This window comes from Aristolochia californica, unplaced genomic scaffold (genome assembly GCF_029961685.1).
Source record: "Aristolochia californica isolate CCGP_79_NKW_82.1479 unplaced genomic scaffold, dmAriCali1.0.hap1 SCAF_7, whole genome shotgun sequence".
Taxonomy (NCBI): Eukaryota; Viridiplantae; Streptophyta; class Magnoliopsida; order Piperales; family Aristolochiaceae; genus Aristolochia; species Aristolochia californica.
In genome coordinates this window covers 38159291-38179204 of record NW_027182268.1, presented here as the reverse complement: position 1 = coordinate 38179204, position 19914 = coordinate 38159291, and the positions used below count along the sequence as shown (strand labels likewise).

At 38.7% G+C, this 19914-nt stretch overlaps 1 protein-coding gene across 1 annotated transcript; it reads right to left on the bottom strand.

Annotated features, from left to right (window-relative positions):
* Nucleotides 1–8135: 8135 nt before the first annotated feature.
* On the bottom strand, nt 8136–18932 carry LOC137936735 (ABC transporter G family member 42-like). Its single transcript, XM_068781594.1, has 24 exons — nt 18615–18932; nt 18109–18510; nt 17244–17453; nt 16880–16964; nt 15684–15843; nt 15501–15577; nt 15337–15390; nt 14321–14411; nt 13851–14152; nt 13313–13594; nt 12825–13141; nt 12571–12731; nt 12363–12472; nt 11931–12084; nt 11678–11833; nt 11300–11469; nt 10873–11205; nt 10455–10745; nt 10217–10300; nt 9969–10102; nt 9441–9668; nt 9153–9324; nt 8713–8967; nt 8136–8603 (listed from the first exon to the last, which is right to left on the bottom strand). Exons 2-24 carry the CDS (start codon nt 18501–18503, stop codon nt 8334–8336), a joined length of 4491 nt encoding a protein of 1496 aa, XP_068637695.1. The 5' UTR covers nt 18504–18510; nt 18615–18932; the 3' UTR covers nt 8136–8333.
* Between the last annotated feature and the right edge of the window lie 982 nt (nt 18933–19914).

Below are 19914 nucleotides of genomic sequence, written 5' to 3'. Positions count from 1 at the left end.
TCACCTCCCCTGTTGCCGCCGCTCGGCCTCGGCCGCTCCCCTGTTGCCGCTGCTCTGCCTCGGCCTCGGCCTTGCCCTGTTGCCGCCGCTCAGCCTCGCCCTCGATGCCCTCCGCTCAACCACTCTCTCTTCATCTCAGCCTTATCTCTCGTTCTTTTTCTTCGTTCCCCTCTGTTCATCTTCTCTCCGCCAACGTTCTTTCTCTCTGTTTCCCTTTATTCGTCCTCTTGCCGCCCCTTCTCTCGAAACCTAGGGGTGATTTTTTAGGGTTTTTGTTAATTGAATAGAATTATTGTATTTAATTATAATGTTAATTTGAATTTAGGTGTTTAATTACTGTATTGATTTTTATGTGATTTACTGTTTAATTTCTGATTTTATGTTAATAAAAATTTTGCCAAATTAAAATTATTGTAAAGTTTTGTAAGATTTTTAATTAAATAATATATTTTTAATAATTTATTATTTTTTAAATAAGGTGATAAAAAGTATACAAATAAAATATATTTTTTAACACTAAAACAATTTTTTTGTATATATTTTTTAATTTATAAATATTTTAAATGGATAATATATGGGTAAGATTTAAGAGTAATTTTTTTTTCTATTTATAAATATTTTAAATAGATAATATATGGGTAAGACTTAAAAATAAAATAAAAATTATTTATAAATATTTTAAATCCATAGTAAATGGGTAAGAGTTAGATTATTTTTATTTATAAATATTTAAAATTTCTAAATATTATTTTTTAAATAAGGTGATAAAAATATACAAATAAATTATATTTTTAAACTCTAAAATAGTTTTTTTGTATTTTTTTAAAAATTTTAAATATTTTAAATCGATAATATATGGGTAAGACTTAAGAGTAAGATTTTTTAAATTTATAAATATTTAAAATTTGTAAATATTATTATTTCGTAAATAAGGTGATAAAAATATACAAATAAATTGTATTTTAAAACTCTAAAATATTTTTTTGTATTTTTTAATTTATAAATATTTTAAATCTAATTAATTTACTTATTTTATTTTATTTTGTAAAATATGAAGAAATAAAAAGTGTAACGATAATTTTTTTAATTAATAAATATTTTAATTGATATTAAATGGTGTTAAATAAGTAAGAGTTAATTTTTTAATTGTTTATTAAAAAATTTTAAATAATTTTTTATTTTAGATATAAGGTAATAAAAAGTGCATGTGATTTTTTAATTTTTTAAAAATTTATTCAAATTTTTATCATGTAATGACGTGTCAATAATAATGACGTGGCAGTCTATGTGTTCATCTACAACATCGCTCTGATGATGGAGCGACACGTAAGCAGTCAAAGCTTACGTGTCACCTTTGACTGTCCACATATACAGTGGACCGGTCAAAGTTCGGTAGTTGTGCAAATAATTTGTGGTCTTCGTTATTTTCATAAATAAGTTGTTTAAAACCGGTATTTTGGTAAAATTCCTTATTATAAACTACATGGGTTTGATTATTTCTAGTCAAATAGATTAAATAACGAGAACTGAAAGGACTGATCATTTACTTCTTCAACTATCTACGGCTAACAACATCATGTAGAATTTGATTTCTATCCCTGATATCTAGCTTTTGCTTTCATGAGTTCTATTTGACAATGTTGGAGCACCTCACCTCACCTCACCTCATGAGTAGGGCTCAAGTATCATTTTCACTTTATTTTTAGAAGGCAGCCGCAGGGACGAAGATAACTCATTGCTCGAGCTTCTTACGTCGTTAATTTAACTCTTTATTACATATATAATACCAATTAGTGTCCATTACGTTATCTTTGAATATGTACCTGTGTTTCCACTAGAAATTGGATCTACTTAGTTTGCATAGACTTAGCAAACCTGAATTTTCCTATCATTTATTTATGCATAGTTTCATTGTTTAGGACTTAGAATTATTCACAAGATTGTTAATTAAGTAATTAATTAATGTGATTAATTGGTGTGTACATGCGTTTTGGATTAAGCTGAAGATATAGAACTCTGCAGCCAATAAAGTCTCAATCTTGACCTCATATATATATTATATATACACATGAAGCAAGTCACTGCTCTACGTAGACGAGTAAGGGTATACTGTAAGAGCCATACGAGAACTGCTGCTACTGGACCCATGAAGTCACTGTGGTAACCAAAGTGGTTTTCAACGTAAAATTTGATTGATTGGTCTTTTTCACCTGGCACCTTGATCAGCCCGTAGACCGTCCAAGCCACGGGGAAAATCCAATAGTACCAGATCCACCACTTGGGTAATCTCTGCGAACGAAACCTCAGCACAGTTATTGAATATTTGATCATACCAGAGTTCCCTTTTTCATTTTCCTTCTCTTTCAAACAAAGGAATGCCGATAAAAACGATAGACTTACTGGTTTGGGAATGTAGAAACCAGAAAAGAGGTTGAAGAGAGCATAAAAACTAGCAGCGAAAATGGCAGGCACTTGTTGATTATCATGCCGTAGTAAGTGAAGTAGAGGAAGGTGAAGAAGGTGATGAAGAAGAACCAAAAGAACTTTGTGGCTGTTCAGTCAGAGCTAACCAAGGCATACACGATGAGCGAGTAATATGTTGCATGACGAACACAGGTATTTCTACGAACACCTGCATAAGCAAACATGTATTTCCTAGAAACATCAATAGAAAATTCAGAATTCTAGCTGAATATTCATAAATTTAGCTCAGTTATATTGGATAGGGGAGAAGAAGTAAACAGGACTTGTGATATCAGAAAGGAAGAGAGAAACCAACTTTCAATAGTCAGCCACTGTAAGAGCTATTTGACAATAGCTAAAAAATCCATGACAGAGTTGCCAGTTACCTGGGCAAGAGCATAGGGCAAGGCAGAGTACATCCCAACTGCCTCTTTCTCGGTAAAACCACGGTCTCTCAACAGCAATGACTGGCTGCACAGTTGCACAGTTGGCGATGCCCACAAATAGGACTACAACATACATGGCTCCAATTATGATCGTCAGCTTGTTAGACTTGATGTCTAATAATAATAAAATAAATATCATAGAAATAGATATTAAATCCTCTATAATTTTTCTTATCATGAGAGTCATACATATATCATAGAATTAAAATACTAAGAATAAAGAGAGCATACCTTTCATCTTGAAGAATATAAATAGAACTTGAAATGCACAAGATAACCTTTGATAATTCGTTTACAAGTGATAAACTTGCTCCCGTTCAGCCAGACTGAGTGTGCAAATAGCCTTAGCCTCACTTTGCATAAGGTGAAAGAAGACTTAGTGTGGGTGTGGGAAACCAGTTGATGAGATAGACAACAGTGGAGAACGCATATGACCAGTAAGAGAGAGGTATAAAGGCATGCAAAAGAAGCGACAAACCTGTTTCTACAATGTGACGATGTCATCGTTCAGAATACCCATTGTGTTCAGGTGTATGAGGAGGAGACGTAAGATGACAAATATCATTGGATGCCAAAAAAAAAGACATTGCTTTGTATTCACCGCCCCCCCACCCCCCCGTTATCAGAGTAAAGTGTCTTAATCCGTTTACCAAATAAATTTTTAACTATAGATTTAAATCGGATTATCAAGTACGTGTGATTTTTGTTTGAGATGATAAAAACAAATATACTTTGTAAAATGATCCACAAATATGACATAATACTTGAAATTATCAATAGAATAAATTAGAGAGGTCCAAACATTTGAAAATATAATGTGGAGTGGGAAAAAGGTAATTTGTGACTATTATTGCACTAACAAAAATTGCAAGTAAAATTAAATTTTAGAAGATGAGTCAAGTCTAACTGAAAAGTGAACATTATATGTTGTAGAATCGGAGACGATGGATGACCTAGACGATTATGCCATACAAACGAAGTTGTCTTGACACTAGAAAAAATAATTATTGGTGGAGACTGGACTGGGGACGATGGCCATTCGTACACACCATCTTTAGTTCAACCCTGCAAAAGTGTTACCCCCGTACGAAGATCCTTCACACGAAAGGAAGTGGGTAAGAATTCAATGGAAGTATGATTAGTTTGGCAAAATTGAGAAATAGAAATACGATTCTTTTGCATGGTGGGAACACAAAGAACATTATTTAATAAAAATGTACGAGAGGGTGTAGAGAGAGATTTGAAACAAATGTGAGTAATAGGAATACTCGTGTTATCACCAATCATAATGTCGTCTGTACCGTCATAAGGAGAATGAAGAGAGAGAGATTACTCGTGTCGGTGGTGACATGGTGCGACGCTCCACTATCCAGAAGCCAAGAAGAACCAGTAGAAGCGGTGGTGGTTGTAAGATGAGCACATGGTTGCCATGAGATCGTAGGACGAGATTGCTAATGAGAGGTGGGGCGAGGAGCCTGGGAAGGTGGTAGAGACAGTTATATTTGGCGAAAGACGGGACACTGTGGAACGCTATGTCCTCTTTCCCGGCACAACTGGCAACGGTCGAGATAAGGTCAAGGTTGAGATCGACCATTCAGAGTGACGATATTGTGGAGACCGAAAATAGTACCTGGTTGTGAGCATGATGAAGGCACCCCTTGCTATCGGTGATTAGGATTAACCTTCCTACCCAAATTGGACTGAGCACTAGCCGGATTTGCAAAAACTGGAAATGGAGAGGAGTGAGCTTGTTGAACACCTAGCAAGATTTTTTTGTTGATAAGTTTTTCATGCAGTTCATTAAAAGAGATGGGCGTGTCACGACCATTGATATTATCAATTAGTGGTTTGCACTCATCATCGAGCCCATCAAGAATTGTCTCAGTGAGATCCTCTTGATCCATGGGTTCCTAGGGCCACAAGTTCATCAGTTTGTGTTTTAATATACTGCATATACTCGAAAATCAATTGAGATCCCTTAGTGGTATGTTTGAGTTGCTCTTTAATCTGTTTGAGGTGACCTCGCGAGGGTCGATCATATGTATTGGCCAAAATAGTCCAGGCTTCATGAGAGGTACTTGAGTGAGTGATAAGTGGAATAATAGATGGCATGAGAGTACCATTAAGAGCACCAAAAATAAGCTTATCCTGACGAAACCACGAAGTGTGTTCGGGATTCGGAACAGCATGATTATTGATCATCTTTGTGGCAGACGATAGAGAATAAGAACCTTCAACGAACTTGAGGATTTCATAACCAAAAAGAATAGCTTCTATTTGAGTTTTCCAGCTAAAATAATTTGTAGAGTTGTGTTTGACTGAGTTATGGATATAGAGTACCGTCAATGGTGTGGTTGGGTCATGAGCATTGGGAATAGTAATACTAGAATCTTCAAAAGGCATTAGTAAAACTTTTTTTTTTGCTTCGCACCTGTGGAAAATACACGTGTGAAGGTCACACGTGTGCTTCTCTTCTTCTTCACGAAATTAAATCACACCTTAGTGATTAAACCGAAGGTCATGGGAGGGGAATAAAAGAACAGAAGAAGATACCTCGCCGCAGCGAGCAGTAGTGTCGGAACTTTGCTGCGACGGTGACGATGAAAGTTTTGACGAACTCTGACCGGGTAGCTGAGCAACGACGACTAGTTGTAGAGGGTCGACGGTCAACGAAAGCTCGATGGCGACGATGATGATGCTGGTAGTGGCATCGTAGGACCATTAACGGGATTTGCAGAGTTTCGGGACACTGCTGTGGCGGCAACGACGAAGTCGTCGGCGGTAGCAGTGGCGATAGTGTGAAGGCACACAACGGCGCAATACTGGATACAACAGCGGTGGTGGGCACGTAGTTGCGCAGGTCCTCTGCTACAGAGACCTTCCAACGAACAGAGTTGGGCTCTGCAGAGAGGAATCAGACGCTGAGCTTGGTGTCGGGAGGCCGAGGCTCAGGTGCCAATCATCGGCAGTGGCGACGGTGGTGGCGGGAGAGAAAGAAAAAAAACTCTGATCTTTAGCTATGATACCATATAGAAATTGATAAAATTAATTTTCCGATGATATTACTTTCATTGATACATGTATTTATAGTTACAAAATGATAAAATGATTTACATGATTGTAGAGTTACATGTGTACATGACTGTAGATGTAGAAGTTAAGACAATCTCAACTTCTCTTAACCTAATCTTCTTGATCTCTATCAAGATTAAGATTAACAGTTAAGATGTGGAATTAAAAGAATCAAAATGTTACCCTAGGCCTGTCCACATAGTAATTCACATTGATAAAGGACATAGTTAAGGGGGCAAATGGAAGAACCATTCCTCTCTTAGCGGCTACAGCTCTTGCCGCTTCTATGGATGAGTCTGAGCTCGAGTTATGTGCTCCATCTCCTTTAGCACTTGTATGTTGTATTGTTGTTTTCCCTGAAAGTAATTGAGATTGACTACCCAAGTTGGTCAGTCTTTTCCCCTACTAATAACTATAGTATTTTTCGTAACGCTACTACAATGAGTTCAGTTTCTTAAGCTAGTTGAGAAACAGTTGTGAGCAAAACCTCTTTCAGGCCCTGATATTTGTGAAGTTGGTTTTTCTTTTGATTCCTTTGGGTTTTCTTTTAATTCAGGGGGAACTTCTTCAAATATAAGGGCTTGTCGTACCTCTAGAGCTGTCGAACCAAAAAGGGCAATCACACCCCAAGTAAATTTGGAATTAAAAAACAGAATTCAGATCGAGAAGAAAAGCGAGGATTTGTAAATTAAAAAAGAGTTGTACTTACGTTTTAGGTACATAAGTGAAATAGTGAAGAGGACATTAAGGAGGGTAATGAATCCGACCAGCGTGACAGTTCCAATCCAAAACCAAATTCTCCAACACTGCAACACTTAGTTTCCTGACCCCATCTGATGCTTAAAAATCTTATCACCATCAGGTTAGACAAGTTGTTGTTCGTGTTTTACTGAGACACTAATTCAAAAGCATTCATTTCCTAATAGAAACAAAGGTCGTGTACCGTTTCATTCATCCACCTAGGAACCAACATTTCGTTGACAGAAATGGCATTATAAGCATAAGAAATTGGCGAAACACAGTATCCCCAAGTCCACCACTTGGGAATGTCACCTGCCATCGCAATGGCAAAGTTTGCTATAAACATACAAGCATTAGTCTTCCTCTTTAATAAGTTGAATGATTCACTTAAGTGATGTCATGGAAATTGCTAAGTTAAAAACCGTGAGGTAGGATGAATCCTCCCAACATGAACACCAAAAGGAGAGTAAGAGCTCCCCCAATGTTGGCAATGATCATGGGCCTACATACTCCGGAGATGAGCCTAAAGAGAGCCGCTGCCATTTGTTGCACCAAAAAAGATTACTACGAATTGCTTGAAGAATCTGTAACAAAAAATTGAATCTGTAATGTTCAAGGCATGTCAAGAACGTAAAGAATCAGAAGTAAAAGGTAATAAAATCTGTCATTTGCTACTTTCAGGGGCGAATCCTTCGGTGAAATAAGTCGCTAACACCCAAACTGATGATTCTATAACCGAAATTGGAATCTTCAGTAGAAAGTTAGGGAGAGTGAAAGCCTATGCTGGATAAAAGAGAAGATCCCTTTTCTTGTAAAATATGGGAAACCTTGCGATAGTGAAAGAGAGTTCTGTAAATCCATTGAACATATTTACGACCGTGGCAAACATAATTATCCCCATATAAAGGCTCCCATCTCCTTCTATTCTTGTGTGCATCCTTGATGGTATAAACACAATCCAGGCAATGAGTACTGTTATTTTGAGATCATAAATTTTGAAAAGAGGAATCTATCATTTCGTCATAATTGGGAAAAAATGTCATACTTCTATTTGGGTCTAATAAAAATAAAATAATGATAGTAGAAGAGCTGTGATGAGGAGTAATTACCATCATAATAAGTTGGTTATGAAGAGTAATTACCATCATAATAAGTTGGTAGAGAATATGATGATATCTCATAGACTTCGTTTGGATATTAATTGATTGCACCAATGCCTTCGACAAACGGACCTCACTCACCATCCGGCAGAAGGCTTGCCTATGGCTTTTAACGGGCAAAGCTAGCAGGTCTCGTACAGGAGTCCGCTATCTCTGTGTTTTATCAGCTGCTGGAAAGCCAAAAGAGGCCGCCTACTGATACTAAATTTCACGTATTTTCAGACTGTTACTCAAATTTTGAACTTGGAAAATATTAAAAAGCCATCTCTTTAACATTTAGTCAAAAAAATTACACATTGCCAACCCACCCAGCTACCCATAAATCTTACTTTCAGGAAAATATGCTCCACTTTTCTAGTCTACTACCATCATTCGAACAGCTTGATCAAATACAACTATTTACAAAAAAAATTTAACAAAAAGTGGCTTTGCGATAAGATGCCCTGCTCGCTTATCTGCTTTGGAAATTTAGTACCCTGATACAGTAAGCATACACGAAGGCGAAGAACACAGTGAAAGCCATCAAAACTGCTGCAACTGGACCCATGAAATCACTACGGTACCCATAGTGGTCTTCCACATAAAGCTTGATTTGCTGGTCTCTCTCACCCGGCACCTTGATAAATGCCTCCACATCACTATATTGAGAAACGATCAGCCCGTAGACTGTCCAAGCAACAGGACAAATCCAGTAGTACCAAACCCACCATTTGGGAATTTTCTGCAATTCGAAGTTCAAAATGTATCAGTATTCTACAAATGTTCTCCAAGTATTCATCATTTATTTACTCCTATAACTTTGTTTAGCAAAAATAGCTGGGTAAACTTACCGGTCTGGGGATGAAAAAGCCAGAGAAGAGGTTGAACAATGAATAGAAAGCCGCAGCAAAGATGGCAGCAATTTGGTGATTTGGTGTGATGGAAACAGTCATCATTCCGTAGTAGGTAAAATAGAGGAATGTGAAGAACGTAATAAAGAAGAACCAAAAGAACTTTGGCGCAGTCCAGGTAAAGCTAACCATTGCATACACCACTACCGTATAGTACATGGTCTGAATGAGCACATATGGTATCTCCATTAACACCTGCATAAACAACGTTTTGTCACAATGCAACGCTAAAACAGTTCAATCCTACTATGCTTTCTTTTAGCCACATGATTTCACAGTAATCCAATAAAACTAATTGCATTCTGAAAATAGAACCAAGTTTTAGATGAAAATCCTTCTCCACTTTCAGTTGCCTCGACATGCTAGGGAATGCATCTTACCTGAGCAAGGGCATAAGGCAAGGCAGAGTACATCCCAGCTGCTCTTTCTCGATAAAATACTGTTCTTTCAACTGCAACAACTGGTTGCACGGTGGAGCAGTTGTTAATACCCACAAACAGAACAGAAGAATACATAGCACCAATAATGATGGTCAAGTCATTTGCATTTTCCCTACACAAGATCATAAGAACATGGATTACAACAAACATTAAGATATGTTAAGCCTTAAGAAGATGCTCAAGCAGCTGCTTTTTTAAACAAACAATTGGGATAGGAAAAAGCCTTACATTTTCTCACCAACCTTCCAGAAGATGGTACCAAGCATCAGGGCAGCAACTAAGGTGAAGAAGTATCTAACAAGATTGTAGTCAGGGCTTCTCCAATAAGTCAACCATTGCTTCCAAATGCAGGATTTGAACTGGCCAAACATAGGCTGAGAGTATTGTGTAGGAAAATAAAGATCTTTCGCCCCAGGAGGAGGAGTGCTCAGCTCTTTAACCAAAGCTTTATTCCGCCTGAAGAGTTAGAGAAGGTAAAATGTCAGTTTTATTCCAGAAAAAATCCAAAGAAACAAAAGTTAAGAAATGGTTGATTCTTTGATTTCTGGTTTTTTACTCTAGCCAATAAAATAGGTTAAAAAGAGGAATATTTCAGAAGCCAAATTTTATAAGGAACATATTTCACTTCAGGTAACAAGCTTAGTTTGTTTCGGTAGACCATATTTGTCAGAAGGCAGTTGTCAAAAAAGTTTTCAGCAATTTTAGTTGGAAGATGGCAATAAGGTGATAGTGTACCAGCACTAGTACTATACTTACTGGTATAAAGGTGAAGAAAGGTAGTACTCAGCAAAATCCATTCCTAGTCTAACTTCAGCAGCAATTGAACTAACTTCAAGCATCCACGTTGCTGGATTATACATTTCTTTGATTTTAGGGACACCTGGAATGGACTGGAGTAACATATTCATGTAAGTTACAGTCTGAATCAAGTGCTCATGCAATAAGTACCATCTGTACCATCAGCAAAACAAATTAATGATGAAAATAGAAAAAGAGTATCATACCTCAAAATATTCAATAACTTTGTGAGAGTTCCTGCCCAAAGGTCCGGAGTATATAACCTGCCCTCCTCTCTTCATCAAAAGCAGCTAGAGCAGAAAACAAATTATTCAGTAAAAATGCAATAAATAGTTTCAAATCATAAACAAATAATTGGTTAACTTGAATACTGGCAAACATATTACCGCTTGGAACATAAATAACAAAACCACATATATAATTAGCTGATTGCAATGTTAATACCTCATCAAAAGCTTCAAAGATGTCGATACTGGGTTGGTGTATCGTGCATACAACTGTCCTTCCAGTGTCCACAGTGTTCCGCACAGTTCTCATGACAATGGCAGCTGCCCTTGCATCTAGACCCGATGTTGGTTCATCCATAAAGATAATTGAAGGATTAGCAACCAATTCCACAGCAATTGTTAACCTCTTCCTTTGTTCAGTTGATAGCCCAGTAACCCCAGGGAGCCCTACTATTGCATCTTTCAGGTTCTCAAGCTCCACTAACTCCATCACCTCATCAACAAAGATCTGAAAATAAAACAAGAATATATAGAAATGCTTATCATAAAACCCACACATGCCCCTCCCCCTCCCTCTCCCCCACCCCATAAAAACAAAAACAAAAAAAGAAGATGAAAGAAGAACTTTTATATACCATTTTTTCTTCATTGTTGACTTCCTTGGGAAGACGCAGAAAGGCAGAATAGGTCACAGATTCCCTCACTGTGAGCTGGGGAGAATGGATATCAGTCTGTTCACAGTACCCCGAGATTCTTGCAAAGGTTTCTTGGACTTTGGGGAAGCCTGAGATTCTAATATCTCCTTCAATATAACCCCCTGTCTTTCTACCTGCTAGGACATCCATAAGGGTTGTTTTTCCAGCACCACTAACCCCCATTAATGCAGTAAGTACACCAGGTCGGAAAGCTCCTGTGATTCCCTTTAGCAATTGAAGCCTTTCCTCAGTGACTCCTTGCTCTTTCATTTCCTACAACACCAAGAAGAGACCATCAGAAACCTATGGATAGATTGTTCAATTCGATAATAACTGAAAAAGATAACAGTTAGAATAATAAAAATACCGGGGGCATGTCAACATAATAATTCACTTCATCGAAGGACATAGCTAGCGGAATGAATGGAAGAACCATTCCTCTCTTGGGGGCAACTCCTGCTGCTGTCTCAAGTCCTGATTCATTGCGACTAAGATTGCCATTGGATCGGCCGCTCAATCGACGGATAGCCATTTCACCTAAAATAAGCAAAGTTAAGGTTAGCATCTCCAGGAAATTGTTTCACGTCACCTTAAATATCAAATTTTAAATTGATGAGAAGCACCAATTCACTGGCCAACTAGTAAGGATGAAGCAGCAATGAGACACACACACATCAAAATGACAAGTGAGAAATTTAAAAAAGAAAAAACAAATGATAATGGAGCAGTAGGAGAAGTTTCTTACGGTCAACGTTTCTGTCCTTCGCCGATAAAGACCGTGAAGAGGAGCTTTGGCTCGATCGTGATTTTCCAGATCTTGCCTGATTCTTTGATTGATCCGAGTTTCCTTCCAACTGGTTTGCCACTTCTTCAGATATAACAGCTTGTGGTTTTCCCAAAGCTGTTAGACAAAGAAAAAGACACATTAAAATCTTGATTTATTGTTATAAACTAAGAGAGAGAGAGAGAGAGAGAGAGAGAGAAGGTGCTTTACTTACGGTTAAGAAACATGAGTGCCAGAGTGAAGAGGACATTAAAGAGGACAATGAACCCACAAAGGGCAGCAGTTCCAATCCAAAACCAGTAGTCATGCGTGAAGACATTGAAGTTCTTCAACACTTGAACACCTAACTTAGTAACACCATCAGATGCCTACAAATTTAGTGGAGCTCTAGTTAGTTATCTCCCATTATTGAGGATCCAGAAGTAGCACCACAGAGGGCCAAATTACATGGTAATTAATAGTCTATACAAAAAGGCACATGTCATTACTTTAAGAGATAAAAGAGCAGGGACCAAACACAGTAGCCTACCAGTTTATTCAACCACCTTGGAATGGTGGCCCCAATTACATGTTAATTCATAGACTACACAAAAAGCATGTTTCAGCACTTAATGGATAAAAGTGCAGGGAGCAGACAGTTTCCTACCACTTTATTCATCCATCTTGGAGCTAACATCTCATTTACCGCAAGTGCATTATATGCATATGAGAGGGGTGAAGCCCAGTAACCCCAAATCCACCAATTGGGAATTTCCCCTGAGATCAAAATGCACAGCTTGATATGTAAAATATCCTCTGTAATGAGCTGATTGAGCCAATTATATTGTGATATTGAAAAGGATTAAGTAGGAAACCTCGAGGTAGTATGAAGCCCCCAAGCATGAAGACAATCAAAAGAGTGAGAGCACCCCCAGTGTTGGCAATAATCATGGTTCTGCACACTCCTGCAATAAGCCTAAAGAGTCCAGCAGCCATTTGTTGTATCAAGATGATAATCAACAAATGCTTGAAGAACCTGAAATAGAAATGAAGTACATGTTTTTGTCAAATATAAGTGAAGAAGATAAATGCAAACAAATACAAGGATCAGGTAGTCAAAATTAACTACCTGCTAGCTTCAGGGGTAAATCCTACAGTGTAGTATGTGACCCCGACCCAAACTAATGCCTCTAGTAGTGAAATTGGAATCTTTAGGATAAAGTTTGGGAGAGTGAACGCCCAAGCAGGATAAAAGAGAAGATCTCTTTGCTTGTAAAAGACAGGAAGCCTCGTGATAGTGAAAGAAAGCTCTGCAAAGCCATTGAACATGTTCAAGATCATTGCGAACAGAAGTATCCCAACATAAAGGGCTCCATCTCCTTCACTCCTTGTATGTAACCGTGTTCGTAGGAACACAGTGGAGGCAACTGCAGCTGCTAAGATCATCTGGTCAAGCATAATGACAGAGCAGATTAGAAAAACTGGTCACCACAGTAAACACATACACAATGGTGTTATATTAAATGGGCACTAGCTAAACCAAAGAAGAAAGATGAATGACACAGCATGAGAATAGCAAAATATTGAAGATAGTTTTAGTAACATTGAGACAATAACCTGTACAGTCTTAAAGACGTAAACAAAGGAATTTCTCTTGATGAGAAGCCACTCTTTAGAAAAGGTGGCCCTGAGAAGGTCCATCGTTGGGACTGCATGCTTGCTGAACACAAGAGCAGCTTTGTGACTCTTGCTCTTGTCATAGGGAACAGAGAGTTCATTCTCCAAATGCATACCCACATGGAACCTCTTGAAACGAGCTGCGAACTCGGAAACTGGAATGTATTGGTAAGGCTTGCTCTTATCTGCCCAGTACTGCTCTTGATCCTTTCTTGAAGTAACCTGAATAAAAGCAACCAACCCCATTGTTAGAATTCTGACCCTTCACAATGTCCCTAGCAAGCACTAGCAAGCAGAATATCATTTTGGAAATCTGTACTCTCATGGACCAATCGTTACTTCCACCAAGAGTTCAGCCAAGATATTTGGGTACATATTTACCTATTTGTCCACGCTCAGCATCACTAAAAATCTCCATTGACACTAGCACACATGACATGAAGACAAGTAAATATGTATGGAGTAAGAGAGCTTGTACCTCTTGCAAGAAATCAGCAGTGCCTTTCCTCTCTGGGCATACGAATCCACAGCTCTCAAAGAACTCAATCACGTGCTCCCTTGGTCCCTGGTAGACTATCTCACCTTCAGAGAGGAGGACAATGTCGTCAAAAAGCTCAAATGTTTCAGGGGCAGGTTGAAGCAGAGACATGAAAATGGTGGCCTCAGTCAGGTGCACAATCTGTTGGAGACATTTCACTATCTGAAACGTTGTAGAGCTATCCAGACCTGTTGATATCTCGTCCATGAAAAGGGTCTTGGTAGGACCCACTATCATCTCCCCTGCAATTTTCACCCATCTTTTAGTCTGTTAGAATGATGATACAGGTAATTTGTGTCTTCCTCTCGGAGCATAAGTCCTCAACTAAAGTTGCAGTTAAAATTACTGACATTTCAAATGAAAACAAATATAAAATTTATTTTGTCAGGCACCACGCCAGCAAGACCAACCTGTGGTGACTCGCTTCTTCTGGCCTCCTGAAATCCCTCTCATCATGTCGTTACCAACAATCGTATCTTTGCAGATGTCAAGCCCAAGTATCTGCGTAATTCATACAACACTGATCATCAGCTTAACCGTTAGATGTGTCGTTATCTTTTCCGTAGACACATCCAAGCCAGAAGCAAAAATATCTCATTCACCTTGCATCCAGAAATAAGTACAAAATTGTTATTGAGAGGAAACTGGACAATTCAGTAGCTAGTATTGATTTCCACCGGTAAAAAGAAAGAACTATTTCAGACATTATTAGTCACCAGCCACGTCCTTCACACTTATAATTGCGCACAGCTACGATCCAATAGGATAAGTATCAATGATACAGGTAGTTCACTGTAGGGGTCCACTTGGTAGCAGCTACCCGTAAAAAAATTTCAATATTTCGTCCGGGCCAATTTACAGAAACTACTACGAAAAAGCTGTTGTGTTTTTCCATTATTTCCATTTTTCTGGTAGAAAGTGTAATTAATCTAGGGAGCTAAATCTCATCATTCGAGATGCCATTGAGACGACAGGTACTGGCCTGACTTGACCACTTGGGCTAGCCAGAAACATTACTCTTGACCAGAACAGCAAGTCAAGAATCTTTTTTCATTTATGACAATCATATCGTAACTTTGTCCAAGCATGTAACACTATTTTGAGCATGAGCTTTTTGTTTTTCGACAAAAAACGAGATAGTATATTTAAAATTCCGAAGCTAACCAGAAAGCATCAAAAAGCCTTTCACGGACAGGAAAAAGGAAAAGAGATGCGTCAGAAAAGCAAAAGCAACCACAATACGACAGTAGGAAAATCACCGGAAGCTTCAAAATCTGCAAGGCACTCGGAATGCGCTCTTAAGTTTAAGTCTTTCACCGTCAAAGAAACTTTATTTTTATTTTTCTTTGAGAACGGCAAGTCTATTTCTAAAAGCATGATACGTTAGTTAATAAGCTTGAGAAATGCAAGACTATGGGAAGCTTACTCTGAGTGTGTAATCCGTCTGGAGACTGCTTTCGACTCCTTCCATAGCAGTAGCCTGAAAACATTTAACAAATCAGAAAGTAGCATTAAAGACCAACATTGCCGACACCTGCTTATAAAAAGAGAACAAAGAAAGAAAAAAAAAGAATGATCTAATTTCACTACCTTCATAAACAGATCAACCTCTGCCTCCGGGAATATTCCCGCGTCCTTTTCTCTTCTTGCCAGCTCAGTGAGAAGCTCTACATGTGAAGAAAGATATATTCCCAGTTATTTAACATAATCTCATAATTAAGAACTGAAAAAAAAATCAGATAAATGAATTTAGCAAGAATTAAAAAAAATTACCATATCTTGATCCAACTCCTTGACACCTGGCGGAGAAGTCAAATGTTTCTTTAACGGTCATCTCACCAATATGGACATCGTTTTGGCTAATGTACGCGGCAGTCTTTTGAGGAACAAACTCGTTCAACCGATGGCCGTTGTACGTTATTTCTCCTTGTACCTGTCAAGCAGACGTCCATGATTCAATCAATAAAATTCGGCCTTCGAAAAAAACACCTCAAAGCAAGGAGTGAACAGAAATGTTTCAGATATTTCTCTATTTTAGAGATTAGAATCTCCCAATTCTCACTTTCGTCGTCAACAACCGCTATCGCTCAGTAAATGCCGGAGGCCAGGAAGAAGGGATTTCCTTCTTTCTTAGTCATTTCATTTGCTGTCACATCTGCCGAACCCAGTGATGGATTTGGCAGCAATTCATACAAAGTCTACGAATTTGAAATTTTTCATGTTCTTATTTAATTTCGCGGAATCTGATAGTCAGGAACTCTCTCCTTCATTTTTTCGTACTATACCTATTTTTACTGTTGCATAGACCCATTTTATTACAGGTAAAAGATACAGCAGAATAGAATCTCAGACAGACTACATTGGCGATTGCTCTCACAATCCAGGCTCCAGGTTCTAAATAGCAGCCTAAATTATCGGGGTTTCCTCACACAACCGACAAGGTCCTATAGCCCACGCAGCCACATGATAGTCCTCTCAACCAAAAGTCTGTCCTATTTCAAAGACATGGTATCTGAGTGGATAGAGTACCATCTATCAAATCGTTGTGTCACTCAGTTCAATTGCAAAAAAAAAAAAAACGTAAAAGGTCAATTCCCACTTTCCGGATCCCAACCATCTGTGGGACCCCCTGTACACCGCTTTCATCGTCTTTAATGCATGAGCCATTCCTTGGGCCGCTCAAATAGAAGCTACCACCCGTGACGCGTGACCATCCCTTAGGTACTTATTTCTGCTCGCTGAGTCATTTCCTTTGTCTCAAATATTAATTACTGCCAACGTGTATAGTCATTTTCTTCGACCCATACCGAGTTTTTTTAGCCTTTGGCAATCGTCAGCAAACTTTTGTTCGTGGACCGAGTCGTTACGACTCGGTCGACTCTAAACCGGATTTTGAGTCGGCTTTCTTCCCAAAAGTAAAAACTAAGAAAGCATCTGATTGTACTAATCTTAAACAATGGGTTACCAACCTTCAAGCTCGGATCCAGCTTCCCAGCCAGTGCCAGTAACAGAGTCGTCTTTCCCGATCCCGGAGGCCCCAGTAAGAGTGTCATTCTGTGATCAAATTTAAAAGAGGCGATAAGGTTCGGTAAATTTCATTTATATTCGACGAAAAAAAAAAAAAATGCGATAGTATCTATTACTATTACTAGCACCCAGGCATTAAGGATGAAATACCCAGGCAAAATTTTCTCCCAGGTACCATGTGAGTTCCTTGCCTCTTAATGCAGTCAGTGCTAATCGATAAAGCAGCTTCTTTTTTGCGGGTTTCATTACATTAGATAAATAAATTCTCAAGGGAATTGTCTTTCGATAGTGTACTCATGAGCGCACCTTGAAGGTTTTATAATCCCAGAGATGTTTTTGAGAATGGTGAGCTTCGTCCTCCTCGCTAGACGAATCCCAAACAGAGTTAGAGCTGATTCTGCGAGATTTCTCGCTGTATTGAGGAGCGTAGGAAGAGCTCTTGTTCCAACATAGCAGTTCGCTTCTATGGTAAGGTGCTCAAAACGAACCTCTACCGTCGGAAGTTGGATACCGACCCTGCAACAAAAAGTAAGCAGTCAACTCGGTCCTTATAACTAGGATCGACTTCCACACCTCTCAACTGAGTCGCCGCCTTCGGACAATTCAGTCAAAACTTGAAATCATTCAACTTTCAAAGAAAGACTTCTCTCCATCTTCCTCATTTATTTATGACATCGACTTTGATGCAAACACCCGTGATTACTGTACTCATACATTTTTTTAATAGATGATGGGAGTAAATGTGTAGAAAGAAAATAGTTCCTGAGAGTATTGAAATCTAATCAGGAGGAATTTTTTGGAGTAGAAGAAAGAAAGATGGAATATTTCATTTTTTTTTCCAATCGTAGTAATAAATATTCCCAGTTTAGATGCAGTTGCAGCAAAATTTTAGGATAAAAAAACCTTCATGGACAAAGAAATTCTCAATTCGACAGAAACTCCATTCTAATTCGTTCAGATTTTAAGAAATACCGAAAGAACAAGGACGATCCAGTAAAACAAAGCAATCACCGTTGTACTTGAAAAATGGAGAACAGACCGTCATAACAAAGCAAAATAGTACAACAGCTTCGAAAACAGATCACGGAAACAGATAATTACTTGCCCAAATTAGGATAAAGAAGCCATAGAAAGGAGAGGAAATTTTATATAACAAATTTCTTTAACTTACTTGTCAATCCTTTCCCTAAATTTTCTTAGAAATTTCTCATTATCTTCTTCTGCAACTCTGAACATCCTCTCGATGAACTCCTGTCGCTCGTCAACATTAAGCTTCCGCACATCTACTTCCTTATGGATTAATTGATCCTTGGAGGTCTCGGTCTCGACGTAAGATTTCAATATACTGGTTCTCAACCGATCATATGTTGGTAATTTCTCCAAGGCGGCCCACCGAAGAGCCTCTTCGTCATCATCCACGCCCCTGCCACTACGCCGCGACCGCGATGACCGCACAAAAACTTCTTCCATACCCCAATTGCTCTCCCTCATGTTTCTACTGATACTCCGGCTAAGATTTCTGCTCGCTCTACGCCCAGAATCCCAGACTTTCTCTATACTCTCCATCTTGAAGCTGGCAAAACGCAAAATCAATGGATCAGAGGTTTAAGGAAAAAAAGAAAATAGACGACTGAAAAGAAACTAAAGTGAAGCCAGGGAGAGGAAATCTCAGCATACTATGGAGAACTGAACTTCCGGGAAACCCTTGAATGGGACTTCTAAGAACTCTCCAAAGGGTTTACTTCTGATTCCTCCCGCGCTTTACAGAAGAACGAACCCAAGTCGTTCTTGGAGCTGCCAAGTCTGATCAGTTCCCAATTCTCGGTGATGCATCGCCACCTCCCTTAATGGACAAGCACACGACGATTCTCCATTTCCCCACACAGAAGAAGATAAGAGTTTGGACCGTGAGGTTAGCGGACTTTCAAAAACGAAGATCCGTTTCCACTCCTGCCGATTTAGGCAAGGGTTCCTGGGAGATATTCAAGAGCGATCTCGAAACTTGCACCCGAGACGGTGAACGAGTCCTGGGGCTGTTTCGTCCTGAATAAATACTTGGCTGACGAGAAAAATACATGGGAAGATTGTGAGTGGTAATTGTAATATTATATTATTACTTTATATATTTTTTTAAAAACCAATTGGCCGTCTTGGTTGACTAGTAAAACCCTGATTTCTGCTCTGATCTATCTTGATCAATTCGCATTCCTCCTTCCACCTCCCGCATCACAACTAATAATGGAGTCCAAAGAGTCAACGGTTCGCGCTTATGAGATTTTCCCGGCAACCTCACGGATCCCTGATTCCCCACCCGTCCCCCCCGGTATTTTCTTGCGCCAGGTAATTAATTCTGATCATGCGAATTGGGCGATAACTGGTAAGAAATTAGACGACGGTGTCACGTCTTCCAGATAGGTAAAAACGAAAAAGAATAAAAAATCTTTCAACTATAGGTTTAACAAAAAATTTGCATAAATTATAAACTCCCATTGAAATTTGAAACTGTTCTTGATAAGTTAATAGTGAAAAGAGCAAAAAGATAAATAAAGGCTGCAGACAAGACTTGATTGTAAGAATTTGATTCAAATGTAGTACCGTCAGGCAAAAGATCTCTCGAATAACGAGCTTGGCGTGAGGAGACGCTCAATATTACAGAAAATCTTTATTAACAGATGGGCACCAGAGTTTGACGAAAAAAGACTCCACAATTGTTCCAATTTACTGAAAAGATTTTAGCATCCGTAATATAATTATCCCTCCTGAAATATCCAGCTCTAAACCCGTCTTCTAGAACGTGGCGGCTAGTAAAGGGGTTCACTACTGTGGCCGCTTGAACAAGCGGTCTCAAGTGGCTGGCCCTATCTGCGCTGGGAGAATTCTGCACGTCACAGACGCTCTTATTTTGTCCGGATAACGAACAACAGCGAATTAAATCACTGGTTCCTGTGATAGATCACACGGGTCCCTTTGAACGATC